Source organism: Heterodontus francisci, chromosome 6 (genome assembly GCF_036365525.1).
Source record: "Heterodontus francisci isolate sHetFra1 chromosome 6, sHetFra1.hap1, whole genome shotgun sequence".
Taxonomy (NCBI): Eukaryota; Metazoa; Chordata; class Chondrichthyes; order Heterodontiformes; family Heterodontidae; genus Heterodontus; species Heterodontus francisci.
This window is the reverse complement of record NC_090376.1, coordinates 10424122-10439951: the sequence shown is the minus strand read 5'-3', so window position 1 is coordinate 10439951 and position 15830 is coordinate 10424122. Positions and strand designations below refer to the sequence as shown.

Genomic DNA, 15830 nt, shown 5'->3' with positions numbered 1-15830 from the left:
TTTGCATCCACAAGGGCAGATGAGCCCTCAGTTTAATGTCTCACATGAAAGCTGACACCTCAGTACTGCACTGATGTGTCAACCCAGATTACAAGTCTCATGATCAGGGCTTGAACCCACAATCCCTGACTCACAAGGGTGAGACTCAAGAGACTCAAGATTCCAATGAGAAAATTAGTATAAAATAATTAATTTGCTTTCCTTCATTTCCTACCAACCCAGCCTGCCTTGTGTCCCAAAATAAGTTGAATTCTTCTACATGGACTGTAATTAAAAGCACTGCTGAAGAAAACAAATACACATTCAGGACTGCATAGGAGCAACATTTTGATGGGAAGATAGTGCTGATACTGCTACTTTACTAGTAATCTAGAGGCCCAGGCAAATGCCATGGGGACATGGGTTCAAATCCCACACCCATCTGGCTCAATAATGTTCTTTAGGGAAGGAAATCTACCTATATGTGACTCCAGGCCCACAGCAATGTGATTGACTCTCAAGCCACTCAGTTCAAGGGCAATTAGGGATGGGCAACAAATGTTGGCCTTGCCAGTGATGCCCACACCCCATGGAAGAATTTAAAAAGCTTCAGTGCCTGCTGAAGGGAGAAAAGCAGCAATGTACAACTGTGGAATGCAGGATCAAGGCTAGCTATGATTTTTCCCCACAGTCAATACGCATGATGCAGGCTCAACACGTAGAAAACAGCTACTGGAACGCTTTTGTTACATTGGAAATGTACCTAAAATCATGTGACAATGTCTTCTGGAGAGTAGTGGAGATATCTGAGAGGGTGGGGGTGGTGGAAAGAATTTTAAGAGGGAAAATAAGAAAATATTCCAAACCTGGTGAAACAGTTTAAATTATTTTTCATTAAAAATGGTAGCTGGTTAAAAAAAAAATTTCTTTTTTCAAAATCCTTTGGGATGTCCCCTACAACACCAATTTGTCATTATCTTTGAGGAATATTTTTCAAAGAACAGGAACGTGTCCCGATTTAAGCGGAAAAAAGTATTGGTATTTTTGAAATATTGCAAATATTTGCACTTACACAGGTGGACAAGATGTAAAGTAGGACGGTAACAAAACTTCAGTGTTGGAAAAACCCAGTTACTCTCAGCTTATCTCTTTTTTAAAAAAATTATTCTTTTGGGCTAGGCCAGCATTTATTGTCCATCCGTAATTGCCAATGAGAAGGTGGTGGTGACCTGCCTTCTTGAACTGCTGCAGTCCTTGAGGTGTAGGGCCACCCACAATGCTGTTAGGAAAGGAGTTCCAGGATTTTGACCCAGCGACAGTGAAGGAACGGCGATATAGTTCCAAGTCAGGATAGTGTATGGCTTGGAGGGGAACTTGCAGTTGATGGTGCTCCCATGCATCTGCTGCCCTTGTCCTTTTAAGGTGGTAGAGGTCATGGGTTTGGAAAATGCTGTCGAAGGAGCAGTGTTGAGTTGCTGCAGTGCATCTTGTAGATGGTACACACTGCTGCCACTGTGCGTCGGGTGGTGGACAGAGTGAATGTTGAAGGTGGTGAATGGGGCGCCAATCAAGGGGGCTGCTTTGTCCTGGATGACATAGAGCTTCTTGAGTATTGTTGGATCTGTACCCATCCGGGCAAGTGGAGAGTATTCCATCACACTCCTGACTTGTGCCTTTTAGATGGTGGACAAGCTTTGGGGAGTCAGGAGGTGAGTTACTTGCCACAGAATTCTCAGCCTCTGACCTGCTATTGTAGCCATAGCATTTATGAGCTGGTCCAGTTCAGTTTCTGGTCAATGGTGATGCCAAGAATGTTGATAGTGGGAGATTCAGCGATGGTAATGCCATTGAACGTCAAGGGGAAATGGTTAGATTCTCTCTTGTTTGAGATGGTTTGCCTGGCATTTGCATGCTGCGATGTTACTTGCCACTTATCAGCTCAAGCCTGGATGTTGTCCAGGTCTTGCTGCATATGGACACAGGCTGCTTCAGTTCCAACTTCTGGAATTACTGTCATATAAATTCAAGTGACAAAAGAAATAACAACAGTCAAACTAAAACAATAAAAACTGAGGTAGTGTACAATGGACCCTGAGAACTTTGTAAAACTCAGCTCAACTCCACAGTGGGATTCTACTCCCCAGGTGCTGTTAGACAGCATGCCTTAAGGATCTCACACTGCTGCAGCTCAGATCAAGACCTGACTCTGGAGTTGATCCTGCTACTTTTCAGTCGCTATAAAGAATGAATCCACCTTGCAGGAATGAATAAGTGGAAGTATAACTGGGCCATTAACCTGCAGAATGTGTAGCTTAATTAGAAACTAGATTTTGCACACCCATTTAATATTTAAGCACTGGGATAGTCAAGCAAAAATAGAATCCTTTTTTGTTCAATTAAATAGAATATACTATTCAACAAAGTGTCATGCCATTAAGATTCAAGACCTTCAAGATGATCAAATCTGAATGGAAAAGTACTTACAACAGAAAAAAATCTGAAATACAAGGAATAGCCAAGAGGGACCTGTGGACTCCAGAGGGCAAGAACAGGAAAAGTGTGTGTGTGTCCTCTTAAAACCATCCCTCCATATAAGAATATAGAGACTATTACATGCATCTGGTACAAAATGAATTTAAACTAAATGGTATAAATGTCAACAAGTTACTTACAACTCACATTTAACACAAATAAATGATCTAATTGAAATGCTTAGCTTACTCCAGGGGTGTAATATTAAGGATACAGCTCCTCTGCATCATTTTAACTTAACTATATTTTTTCACCTTGAAAGGTGTGCAAATTTATATTTCCACGTCAACTCATCCTGCCAGAATATTCCAACCCACATGTGCATACAGTATGTTGTTTTCAGCATAACCAGAATGTTGAATTGCATCAGTTTAAACAGAATAATTCAATTGGAAGGGGTGTAAGGAATGAAAACATGACAAACAAAGCATGTATGGGAATATTGTGATAAGTCTTATGAATTAAAAAAAAGATTCCACATGATGAGTTGAAATGGACAACACTACTTCATAAAAGGTAAGACTAAAAAGAGGAAGGAGATACAAAATACATGTTGTGAATCACATCCCATGTAGACTTACAAGGGGTGGGCAGTTTTAAAAAGTAACAGGGAGGGCACAATATCCGGACTTACTCAAATAATTATTTCGGGTTTTCTGTATCTCGATGTACGATCTGCTTTTGCCTAGTATGACAATTAAGACAAAACAACAAGCAGGGGTTAAGGAAGACCACAAAGCTTTGTATTTAGAAATGCCACCTCAACAAAGTAAATGTCAAATCTACGATGCACTCCACCTCCACTTTATTCAATGAGTACAGAACTAAATTCCCTGTTGGTCAATACTGAAAACTGTTCTAATCATTAACTAAACAAGACAGCTCATCAAACATCATACTACAGTGTGCTCTGACCCACCGAAGCTTATGCTGAACCTGGCCCCATGCTAATCCCTCATTTAGCTACAAGATCATCCATTTAAAATGTTAAAGCAATGTTTCCCTTTCGCATGACCTTGTAACTCACACCATTCCCAGATGAGAGGAGAGACAAACTTCGCTGATCCTGTTCTGCCATCAACCGCGAGGAGGTACGCAAGAGCAAATATAAAAACACTTGCATTTACTTAGCACCTTAGAGGCCTTCACTCAGTGGAATTACTTCAGGAGTGTGGTGGTCACTGCTCACAGCAAGCAAAAAAAGTCTTGGCTCCACTCAGCATCTTTCACAATGGCAAGGCAGAGATTAGGAAGTAGTCGGGCATGCCATCAACAACCACTCTGCGACACAGCTTGCTGGAACACCAATGCACCAAGCTCTACAGATAGCTGTTGGCCCAATTAAGTTAATACCATGGTAGAAATATTCTCGACAAAAAAGTCTCCCCCCTCTCCGAGAAACACATGCCAAAGATGCAGTCAACATTCTGAAACCAGTACAAAAAAAAAGGTAAAAAAGTGGATGTCAATATATAAAATTTGGAACCTAATGATAAAAAGCATGAACTTGCAATATTGCAGATATCTAATTTCCAAACCTAGGTCCAATTTTAAGCATGTTTTACACAAAATTAAGTTTGGCCATTTCATAATCTGCATGTTGATTTAAAATTAAAAGTATGTGTTTTATCTATTCGTTTAAACCTTTTTAGCAATCGGCAACTTTTGCACATTACTTATGGTGTTAGGTTTAATGTTCACACACACACAAAACAAGACATGGAAATTTCCAAACCAGACAAATGAAAGCCAAAATTGAAAATTCACTATCTGATGACAAAAGGACCAAAAATGCTGGGAATACTCAGCAGGTCCAGCAGCATCTGTGCAGCGAGAAATACAGAGTTAACGTTTCAGGTCAATGACCCTTTGTCGAGGGTGTGTGTTCTGATGAAAGGTCATTAACCTGAAACGCTAATGCTGTTTCTCTCTGCACAGATGCTGCCAGACCTGCTGAGTATGTCCAGCACTTTCTGTTGCTATTTGTTTTCCAGCATCTGCAGTACTTGCATTTATATCTGACAAAAGGAATAAAAGTCTAATTGTGTCTTTGATTACAGATCAACATGTAGAAACAGATGTCTGAGGCAAGCGTTCAAAATACACAGCAGAACTGGGAAAGGAATGGCAAAATTGTAGGAAAAGGTTACACACTAATTCTTGATCAGAGAATAATGTGTGGTCAGTGGGTTGCTGGGAGGGAAGGACGAAACAGCTTATTTGAAGTCAGAAAGCATATTGAAATTAATGAACAAGTTCTCACAATGATAGAACTAGCTGCTGCTTATGGTGACTGAATAATCGAATTTTGTCTGTAAATCCATGATTTTTATTGGTGTTTTGATGATTGCCCTCCATAACTCATTCCATGAAATGAATATAAATGGAGTAGCATGGTAGCTATTTGTTTACGTATGACTTAATTCAAATATACACTAAACAAGATTGCATTTAAAGTTAGAAAAATATGACTGATACCAGTAGGAAAAATCTTACTGCCCTTTGCTCTCTCTTCTGATAACTAGAGGCTTATGCATGGCCTATGTGACTGCCTTGGGATTTCCGACCCACCAAAGTAAAACACAAGACAGTTAGAGAGAGGGTGGAATGGAGACACACAGACATAAGGAAGTACTGTAACTGTATCCTTTTTTAAAAATAGGCCCATTCGGCCATTAAATCTGTTGCTCACACTTCAGCTCCACTTCCTCTTAAGTCTAATCTTCCTACCTTACACTTCCTGTTCAATGCACGCACAAGCCTCGAAAGATATATTATATCCCCAAATTCCCCAATAAAAAAAACCATGAAAAGATAAAGCATTTTGTGAATTGTACCATGTGAGCTTTGTACAGAATCACTAGAGGAACCATTCCCACTGCTGCCCTCAGCGAAGGATTGTGCCTCTTCTTTCAGAGTGCCTTCTTGTCCAGACAAGCTGCTTCCCTCTGTGACCCTCGAGACCTGCTGAAGAGTTTCACTAACCAGCTGGCGGGTCTGCTCACTCACCATCGTGGCTTGGAAGGCTATAGGCTTTGGTTTAATTAGAACCTGCAATGCAGATGGAAAGTATCCTTTATTACCATAGATGTCACAGGCTATTAAAACTTAGCAATTAAACAGAAATGCCTGGGAGGTGAAGGATGATTTAAAGACTGAACAAGTCTTAACAGCTTCATCTGTTTCCCCTCTTTAAAATATTTTACTTCAAACAGGCTCTCAATACTGCACACTCAGTATACATCAGAATACATTGTGCTTACTTTAATCCACTTATTCAAACAACAAAGCAAAAGGCATCTTTTACACTGCCCATCTAATATTCCAAATCATTTACCAGACATGCTCCAAGATCATAAAGCACCATCTGCAAGATGATTTGCTTTTTCAAATATAGGGCAGTTTCAAAATGTGAGTAAACTCCCTTTCTCCATTCCCTTTCCTACTTGTCTCCGACATACATGGCTAAGGCAGCAGCTTTCTTCCTGCTGATAGGGCGCCTGCCACCAAGGCTCTGTTTCCCTGACCCAGTTGCATGAGCGCAATCTGGCAATGACTGCCCCACTGCTGTTTGAGAATCTGTTCCCATGACACTCTCACTATGACTGAATACGTTTGAGCCATATTACTATTCCCCATGCATGGGCAAACATCCAACCTCCTCTCCTCATTTTCCCAACAATGTGCCCAAGTTTAGGAACTCACGGTGGAAACTTATGACGAACAGCAACACAGCTGGTGAAGTAAAATAAGCACAGGAAGATGATGATGCTTGAGATAGCTGCATGAAAAAGTAAAGACCTCCTTCCTGCTTTCAACAGGAATATTTACACATGCAAGCCCATTTTTGGACAAGGGTAAAGAAGAAGAGGTGACGACTTAGGTTCTAACTCAAAACTCAAGAAAAGAAATCCATCCTGCACACGATATGTAAAAATCAACTTCTACGGTCAAACTTGCCCAGTGAAGAATGGTAACAAAATGGAGATCAGGACTGACAACAAATGTAGCTAAATACCATAGTTTATCAAAACATATGCATATGCAAAAAGATATCAATACTCTTAGGGATGAAAGGTAAATCTGTGAATGTGAGAGATAAAAAAAAGATGCAAGTGTACAAGTCAAAAGGATCTAAAAATGAGCAAGTTAAATACTTCAGAAGGCACCCTTCATCAACTAGCATTTTCTGCTTTTTATTTCCCCAGCTTTTGAACCCACTCACCTGTGTTTTCCCTTGTTGTCCATAGAGAATTTTGGTGGGGATGATTTTTGTGGTGGGTTGTACTGACGAACCCACCCCTTTTGGCTGAGCCACAATCATTTTAGTGATGGGCCTTGTTGCAGTGATGATTGCTGGTTTTGTCCCTGCAGGTACTGCCTGAATGGTCTTTTCACCCTGGCAGGCAGATTGAAAAAGGAGGGGTGGGGGAAGAACAGACAAGTAAATGCTTTGAGGGCTAAGGTATAATTTTTCAACCCAAATTCAGTATATGGACAGACACATAAATGCTCAGAATTTTGTGTCTTTAAAAATTATTTTGATAAATGTTAAAAGTACATTTAAAGTTTGCAAAATTGTCTAAGTACCCGAATAACTTACTTAATCACATTTCAACCCTGTCTTAGTCAAATGACACAATATAATTTTATGACTTGGTGTCATATTTGGCCCAGAGATAAGCTTCTGACCACATATTATCATCACCAAGACCTCATAACATCACTGGACTCCAACCCTGCCTCAGCTCATCTGCGGCTGAAACCCTCATCCATATCTTTGTTACCTCTAGACTTGACTGATCTAACATATTCCTGGGTAGCCTTTCATGTTCTACCTTCTGTAAACTAGATGCCATCCGAAACTCCGCTGCCCATGCCCTGACTTGCATCAAGTCCCATTCACCCATCATCCTTGTGCTTGCTGACCTACACTGGCTCCCGGTTAAGCCATGCCTCAATTTTAAGATTCTTATCCTGGTTTTTAAATCTCTCCATAGCTTCATCCCATTCCCATCTCTAATCTCCTCCAGCCCCACAACCCTCTGGAATCTCTGTGTGCCTCTAACTCCGGCTTCTTGGCCACTTACGATTTTAATTGCTCCACCACTGATGGCAGTGCCTTCAGTTGCCTGGATCCTAAGCTCTGGAATTTCCTCCCTCCCTAAACCTCTCCGCTCTATTGCACTTTCCTCCTTTAGGATGCACTTTAAAACCTACCTCTTTGACCAAACTTTTGGTCATCTTCCCCAATATCACCTTACGTGGCTTGGTGTTATATTTTGTTTTATAATGCCCGTGAAGAACATTGGGACGTTGTATTACATTAAAGGCACTATATAAATACTAGTTGGTGTTGTTGACTGTATCATTGCTCTAGAAATGAGATATGGTCTCTACATGAACTTCAGTTTCTAAGCAAATTTAGGTACTTTTCATTATATATTCCTAAGTTACTTCTTTCCTCTCTCAACTGGATCAGCTCCCAATCCTTTCACCCCAAACCATTCAGACAAGCAAACTATACCTTTAAAACCAGCCACTAGGAGATGCACAGCACTGGTTGGAATGACTTACTGTCTCCCTATTTATTTTACCCACTCCCTCTTTTGGTCAAGACTGAGGCTGGGAAGTCAGTGATGCTGGGGAATTATTGGTGCACAGCCATATCTAAATGCATATTGCTGGTGTTCCGCAGTCGCTTGTTTCCTAATTTTGTGAAACCTGAAACTTTTCACTGACTTTTGCATAGGGACTAAGCAGTGGTAAATGGAATTACTGTGGAGTTGGAGCTTGATATTAAATTTTCAAACATTAAATATGAACTTACCCCTGCATTTAACAATGTTGTGACTACGTTTTTTCCTGGAATACCCTGGATGGTTGTCCCCTTCCCTGCGGTCTTCTGCACAACAATGACATTTGGCTTAGACGTCATAGACGTCATTGGGATAGTAGTTATTTTTGTTGTTGTTCCTAGTAGAAATGCATTAAAAAGGAATATACAATTGCTATTAGGCTGGCTTATCAGCACTAAATCAATGGTACCACATGTATTCATGCCCAAGATTCGCCTTCTCAAGGGCAACTAGTGATGGGCAACAAATTGCCAGCGACGCTCACATCCCGAGAAAGAATAAAAATACATGAGCTCCCAAGGGTAAGGCAACTTTAAGCAAGGAAATTAAGAGATATAAAAAAATTATAAAATAAGGTACACTGACACATATCCCTACTGATAGTTATTATTCCCACACCTTGGGCTGCATTTTGTGGGGGAGGCAGGGGTCCCAGGGCCGGGATGAAAAGGCTGACTTTTTCGTGCCCCACCCCCCTGAACGATCTTCTGTTGTTTTGCTCCCTAAGTGTCCCGCACCGGAATCCCTGTCCCTTTAATGACAGGGATCTCGCCTCCAAGAACTGCCAGCCAATCACAGGGCCGGCAGCTCAGCAGTATTGGCAGCGCCACCACTAGCAGTGGCCACTGCTGGTACTGCAGAGGCCTCGAGCCCAGGCCCAGTGCTGGAACCCCAGACCTCAGATAAGTGATGTGCAGTCGCTGGGGCTGGTACGGAAGGCCCTGATGAAGGGGACGGGGTGGGTGGGTGTGAAGACCAGTGGGAGGGGGTCATGGAGTTGTAGGTTTTTGCTGGCGGGGATCCTCCATGGGCAACAGCAGAGTGTCCACAAAGGAGCGACCCCCCCCACCCATCAGGGAGGGCAGAGGGCACCTCATTTTATAAGGTGCGCTCCCCGCGTGGCTAAGGCACCCCCCCCCCTCCCCCACCGCTGGTTAGAGCCCAGTGGGGGCAGGAAGAGGCTCTTACGTGGCCGTTGATAGGCCACTTAAGGGCCTCAACTGGCCTCTGGGTTGGAAGGTCGCCAGCTACCTATCATGACCCCGGCAAAAATCACTTGGGTACAGACCCTCCGCCCCTGTGATTATGTGTCCCCCACCTCAGGGGGGCTCATAAGATCCAGCCCCTTAAGACTAAGAGGAACATGAACAGTGGTAAAAGAAAATAGGGGGAAAACGCAAGACAGAAAATCATTAACTTGAACAAAAAAAAGGAAAAGGAATTCGAAAATTCATCCCATGGACATCTTCTCCCATTTACATCTTTGGAGAAAAATATCCTTGGATCAAAATCAATTAATAGCTTAATTTTTTTCAAACTTTTTTGGGGTATTCCCCTTCTGTATGTGTGCAGTCAAATCAAGAATAAAAGTAAATAAGGCAAGGGGAATGCTGTAGCCTATAATACAGAACATGGCCTATTTCTGTACAGTAAATACTTTGTGACTGTGACAACATGACCATGATTTGAACACACTGATTAAGGGACCACATGACACAAAAAGGTCTAGTTCCCACCCTGTATACATATTAATTTAACTGCAAACAGTTCCCTATTAATAACATCTTCTCACCTACTCTTTTACAAGTTCAGTGATGTCCTGCACTATGAACTTAGGCCCTTTACCTAGGTTACCATCTTTTTTGTAAAAAAAAGGTTACAAATTACTGACACACAAGTAGGAACAGGGTCATCTGTATCGAAGACAAATTTCACAGAGAGAGAAATTTCAGCAACTCTGTTCCTATCCCCTCCCTTAGATAAATTTCAATTCTTTCCATCTGCCTCCATGATCTGTGGGACAAAGACTAGCACAGTATACAAACAAGACACAAGACCGACATTATCTTAAATCAACAGCATTATAAAGAATTTTGAAAAAGATTTGGCAGGAAACAGTGCGCAGATGCACTGAAGCATTAAATTACATAATTGTAGCTGCGTAGTTTAAGTCAATAATTTTACCAAATGAACCAACACTTCCCACATAAATCAATTTAACTGATCTTAGAGCAAATTACCTACGTAAGCAGGAAAAGATTTAAGCTCCAGAAAAAGCAATTCCTTAAGATTTAAATATAGGACCTAGAAAGTTCCAACACTGCAGAGCTGTAGGATGTATCAAAACTGCAAAATTTCAAACACTACCCATGTGGCATTGCCCTACAGACCAGTCTTTAGGCAATTTTCATTATGAACAGTTGTACCAGTGAACACTAACCAGACATGATACTGCTGCTGATAATCTTTCCTCCGAGGGATGTGGCTAGTGACTTTGGTACTACAGTAATGATGCTCCCACTCGTAGTTTTCATGTAGGTGGTAGACCCTGTAGATGCTGCCATACGGGCACTGATGGTGGGATTCAATGTAGGACGTGTGTAGGTAGTTTGTGTACCTGTTACATGAGTAAAGGCACTTACAATTTAAAATATTTTCATGAGCTCCACAACAATGTAAATTATAATTATTTTTGACATTTATTTAAACAGAAAATGTCAATCTGTTTCAAATCACAAGAACAGACCAATGATGAGCTGACCTGCTTACATGATTTTTAATGTTCTGTTACGCCAAGGCTTACCTGTTGGTGTAGTAACCAACTTGGTTGTCATGATGGCACCATTGCTGCTAACCACCATGATGGGCGAAGTGCTAGTACTAGGCATTGTAACTGGTTTTGGCAGGATTTTACTTGGCTGCATCTGCTGAGTTATAATCTTGACGCCTGTCAAAAACATAAGCTACAATTCAGGTTGTCAGTGACAGACCCAACTACATGGTTTAATATAACACCCTCTCCTATCCCTAAGAAAAGTACAAATTTAACAGCGATGGCTAACCTGTATGCAGCAAAGATGCAACTGATAGTTATTGAAAAGCATTGCACCATGAAGAACAAAGTACATTTTAAACATCAGCTGACCATCAGCGACCACAGCAGGTAGGAGAATTGCTATTCCCCAATGCAGCAAAAGTCACAGGACAAAAATGTTTCCAACAGGGTACTTTGCTTATAATTCCAATCAGTTTTTTCCCCCATCCACTGGCGCTTCAAACTTATGAAGCATTTTGTCTTAAAGTACTGGTTTTCTGCCACTCTCAGGCCACTTACAACTGAAGCAGGTTGCCAGCTGATTACAGACATGCAGTTGACGTGGCTCAGCTGATGGCACTATTTAAAATTAAGAGTCTAAATTCAAAGTGACGGAATGCAGAGCATGTACAACGATGTGAGAAGCTGTTAACAGGAACCATCTGGATACTTCCTTCACTGAGGCTAACTGAGAGGGGAAGAATATCACCATAAAACATACTTGATTAAAATTCAGGCAAGCAGTGAAACAGATAGAAAAGGTAATGCTGTTGTGATAAAAGCATAGGCCTTATTTTGATTTGTTGATAATCTCCTGGTCTACCTACAAAATATCACAGATGTATATTTGTTGCATTTTCCTCCTAAGGCAGCATATATTCCACTAACAAATCGTGTCATTATTGAAACGGAATTCTGCATTGGAAGTGGGATCCCAAGAGGTCTAGGGGAAAGAGGATGGAGCCTTGTTTTACAAAAAAAAGGCTACCCTGCTCCATTGTTTCCTCATTGAGGTAGGTGTTGGGAGCTCAGAAAATTATCAGAAAACTCCTCTTGCATGCACACAATCCAAGCGCCAGGTTGGAAAACTCTCTCATGGGAGGGAGAGTGGGGGTGGGGAATGGGGAGTGGCCAAAAGCAGGGGATGCCGGTGAAAACCACCATTTCCTTTTATCACTGCATACAGACCCATGGGTCGCACATCACAACTGCCCCCTCTCCTACCCCACTTGTAGACCTCACTTTGTCCTGTCTCCTCCATTTGTTGGCATCACACCAACAATGGCTCTCGGTTCACAGGTTGCACACCTCAATACCTCCTATTTCCTGCTCATAAGCCACAGTAAAATCTCTCAGGCTGGGGATAGTAGAGATGTTGCAGTATCACTGGCAGGAGGCTGTCCATTATAAACATATACATAGACATTTGTAATGTAAATACAAAAGACAGAATGTATGATTTTACAATGGAGACTGAATTACATCTGGGTTCCAACCCTTGAAGGAAAGAACAGCCCCTGAAGTGAAGTCAGCAATTTAATGTAAAATTCAGCAGACAATTTGCACACAGCAAGGCCCCACAAGCAACAGTATGAATGGCAAATAATTTATTTTACTAATGTTGATTAAGGGATATATATTGACGAGGACACCAAGGAGAATTCCGCTGCTCTTCTTTGAAATAATGTCATGAATCTTTTACATTCACCTGAGCAGGTACACTGGGTCTTGGTTCAACATCTCATCCAAAAGATGGCACCTTCAGCAATGTAGCGCTCCCTCAGTATTGCATTGGAGTACCAGCCTAGATTATGTCTCTGGAGTGGAGCTTGAACCCATGACCTACAAATTCAGAGGCAAGAGTGCTACCTACTGAGCCAAGGCTGACTCTGCATCTCTATGCAATTCTATGTAAAATTGCAAGGTTCAACTCTCATCTTTTTTGGTTTGTAAGTACCAGGATAGCATTCGAGATATTGAGGCCATTTTTGATATAATCCACATTCACTGTGCAAACCTGAAATAACAACGCCCTCCGGCATCATCTTGGGACCAGGGGCCACAGCACAAACAGCGCTAAAAGGTGCCCTTAGTACTGAATAAATTAAGAAAGAAAGAAGTTGCTTTACTTTCAATTTTGTTCCTCCCCCTCCACGTTCTGTGATTCTGCCCTGAAGGCATAAATTCATGCTGGGATAGTTTCACTACTGCTGGAAGGCCTCCTGGCGCTCACCCCAAAGGGCAAATAGGGATGAGCAATAAATGCTGACCTTGCAGCAACGCTCACATCCCATGAACAAATAATATGTCAGAGTAATTGTCTGTGGCGGGGGGGCGGCATTGCTGTCAAATCTTATCCTGCCTTCACCCAATGACCATATCCATTCACTTTCCAGCAGGTGTGACTGGATAATAATCAGAAAATTCATGCTGATATTTTTATCCTACTCGTTAATCAAAGCACACTAATTAGCTGCCCTGTCTAAGATGAGCAAACAATGACTGATTGAAGCTGGGAGCTGCTGGTCTATATGGTTTGCTGCCTTTAACTACCAAGATCAAGATGTCCAAACTACAGCTCCTGGAATGCATGTAGCTGGAGAGCCCGGGCAATCCAACCCTCAAAGCACAGTCAACTTAGATCTATTTGTGTTTGTATTTCTTATTTACAGTTCTGTAACTGTTTGAATTTCATGGGCTGTTATTAGTGCTGTTCACTATCAGTAGATAAATACTAAATCACAACACCAAGATGTTAGTACCAGCAGCTTGAGATTTTTTAGATTTAGAGATACAGCACTGAAACAGGCCCTTCGGCCCACCAAGTCTGTGCTGACCATTAACCACCCATTTATACTAATCCTACACTAATCCCATATTCCTACCACACCTGTCCATACATTCCCCTACCACCTACCTATACTAGGGGCAATTTATAATGGCCAATTTACCTATCAACCTGCAAGTCTTTTGGCTGTGGGAGGAAACCGGAGCACCCGGAGGAAACCCACGCAGACACAGGGAGAACTTGCAAACAGGCAGTACCCAGAATTGAACCCAGGTCGCTGGAGTTGTGAGGCTGCGGTGCTAACCACTGCGCCGCCCGTGATGGGTGTACACTAATGGGATCGTAGATTTAAGCTTTATTTATGGCCCATGAGGCTCCATAATATGCATGTAAATGGCCCCCAAAGATCAAAAAGCTTCAACAATTTTTTGCAGCAAGGGGACATTGACTGAGCCTCTTAAAGCTTTGCGTTGTGCAATTACAGAATTTCTTTATGCCGAAATAGTGGAAAGATGTTACCCAAGTCTCCAAAGGGGTGCCATCTCCTGTTTTATAATTTACTTCCTGCAGCAATTCTCTACTTAATAAAAAAAATGGGTGTATACATTTTTCAACAGTTTGGTCACTATAGTTACAAATTCAAATAGGCTGCTGTTGCCCATTTGGTCATCAATGAAGAGTATCAAACAGTGGAATACAATGTTTACTCAAAAACACAGGACAACTTCATAATTAGTTAGTTGAAGAAGCTAAACGTAATCCCCTAATGTCTCCATATCATGCATGTTGTCCATAACAGTTAAAAAAAACTTTGTAAACATAAAACACAAACCAGAAAAAAATTAAAATGATTACTAAGGACTCAAGCTTGTCAAGACTGCATGTCAAAGAGGAAGAAATATGCTGTAAGTTGATGCAACATATAGTTATGATATATATGTAAACACCCAGGTTATAGAGAATAATTTTTATAATGCACAAACACAAGAAAAAACTGAACAGATTTCATCTCCAGATGAATGCTACACAATGCATCATGCACTGAAATCAGTATTTTTGTCACTGCTGGGTATCTTGATTTTTCTTCACTAACAAAATATATATATATATAAAATTATTACTGCATTTTCAACTTACCTGACTCCTGTTTGATCTGAATGGTGGGTTTGACACCAGGTGAGGTTTGAGATTGTTGGGACAGCTGCTGCGGAGATTGAGACATTTGCTGCTGCTGTTGCTGTTGCTGTTTGGGAAACTGCGTCAAGATCTGGGTTGGGGAGCCCATAAGTGCTTTGGGGGATTGAAGCCTAGCTGCGGTAACTTTTACTGCAGTACCAGATGCACCTGTCATTCAGACAAAACAACCATTTTTTTTTATATAAGTACATAAGAAACAGGAGCAGGAGTAGACCACACAGCCCCTCGAGCCTGCTCCGCCATTCAATACGATCATGGCTGATCCTCGGCCTCAACTCCACTTTTCCACCCTCTCCCCATGTCCCTCGATTCCGAGACACCAAAAATCTGTCTATCTCAGTCTCAAATATACTCAACACTGGAGCATCCACAACCCTCTGGGGTAGAAAATTCCAAAGATTCAAAACCCTCAGTGAAGAAAATTCTCCTCATAATAGTCCTAAGTAATCATCCCCTTATCTCGAGACTGTGCCCCCATGTTCTAGACTCCTCAGCTAGGGGAAACAACCCTTCAGTGTCTACCCTTTCAAGCCCTTCAGAATCTTGCAAGTTTCAATGAAATCACCTCTGATTGTTCTAAACCCTAGAAGGTATAGACCCAATTTACTGTGTCTCTCATCCTTGGACAACCCTATAATCCCAGGAACCAATCTAATGAACCTTCGCTGTACCACCTCTAATGTAAATATATAAATAGGGAGACTGAAACAGTACTCCAGGTATGGTCTCAACAAAGCCTTGTACAACTGCAGCAAGACTTCCTTGTTCTTGTACTCCAATCCCTTTGCAATAAATGTCACCATGCCATTTGCCTTCCTAACCCTATACCTGCTAGCTATCTTTCTTTGTTCCTTGTACGAGTACACCCAAGTCCCTCTGA

At 41.6% G+C, this 15830-nt stretch overlaps 1 protein-coding gene across 6 annotated transcripts in view; it reads right to left on the bottom strand.

Moving 5' to 3' along the window:
• emsy (EMSY transcriptional repressor, BRCA2 interacting) overlaps positions 1–15830 on the bottom strand; it is a 99054-nt gene that overhangs the window by 41427 nt on the left and 41797 nt on the right. For 4 of the 6 annotated variants that reach the window (XM_068033096.1, XM_068033099.1, XM_068033101.1 and 1 more), the window contains 7 exons: positions 14891–15097; positions 10954–11097; positions 10591–10767; positions 8342–8487; positions 6737–6910; positions 5349–5562; positions 3146–3196 (listed from right to left, as the gene is read on the bottom strand). In XM_068033096.1, coding sequence (XP_067889197.1) covers positions 3146–3196; positions 5349–5562; positions 6737–6910; positions 8342–8487; positions 10591–10767; positions 10954–11097; positions 14891–15097 — 1113 coding nt within the window. The remainder of the gene's footprint in view (positions 1–3145; positions 3197–5348; positions 5563–6736; positions 6911–8341; positions 8488–10590; positions 10768–10953; positions 11098–14890; positions 15098–15830) is intronic. The other 2 variants (XM_068033097.1, XM_068033098.1) reach the window with 2 other exon arrangements.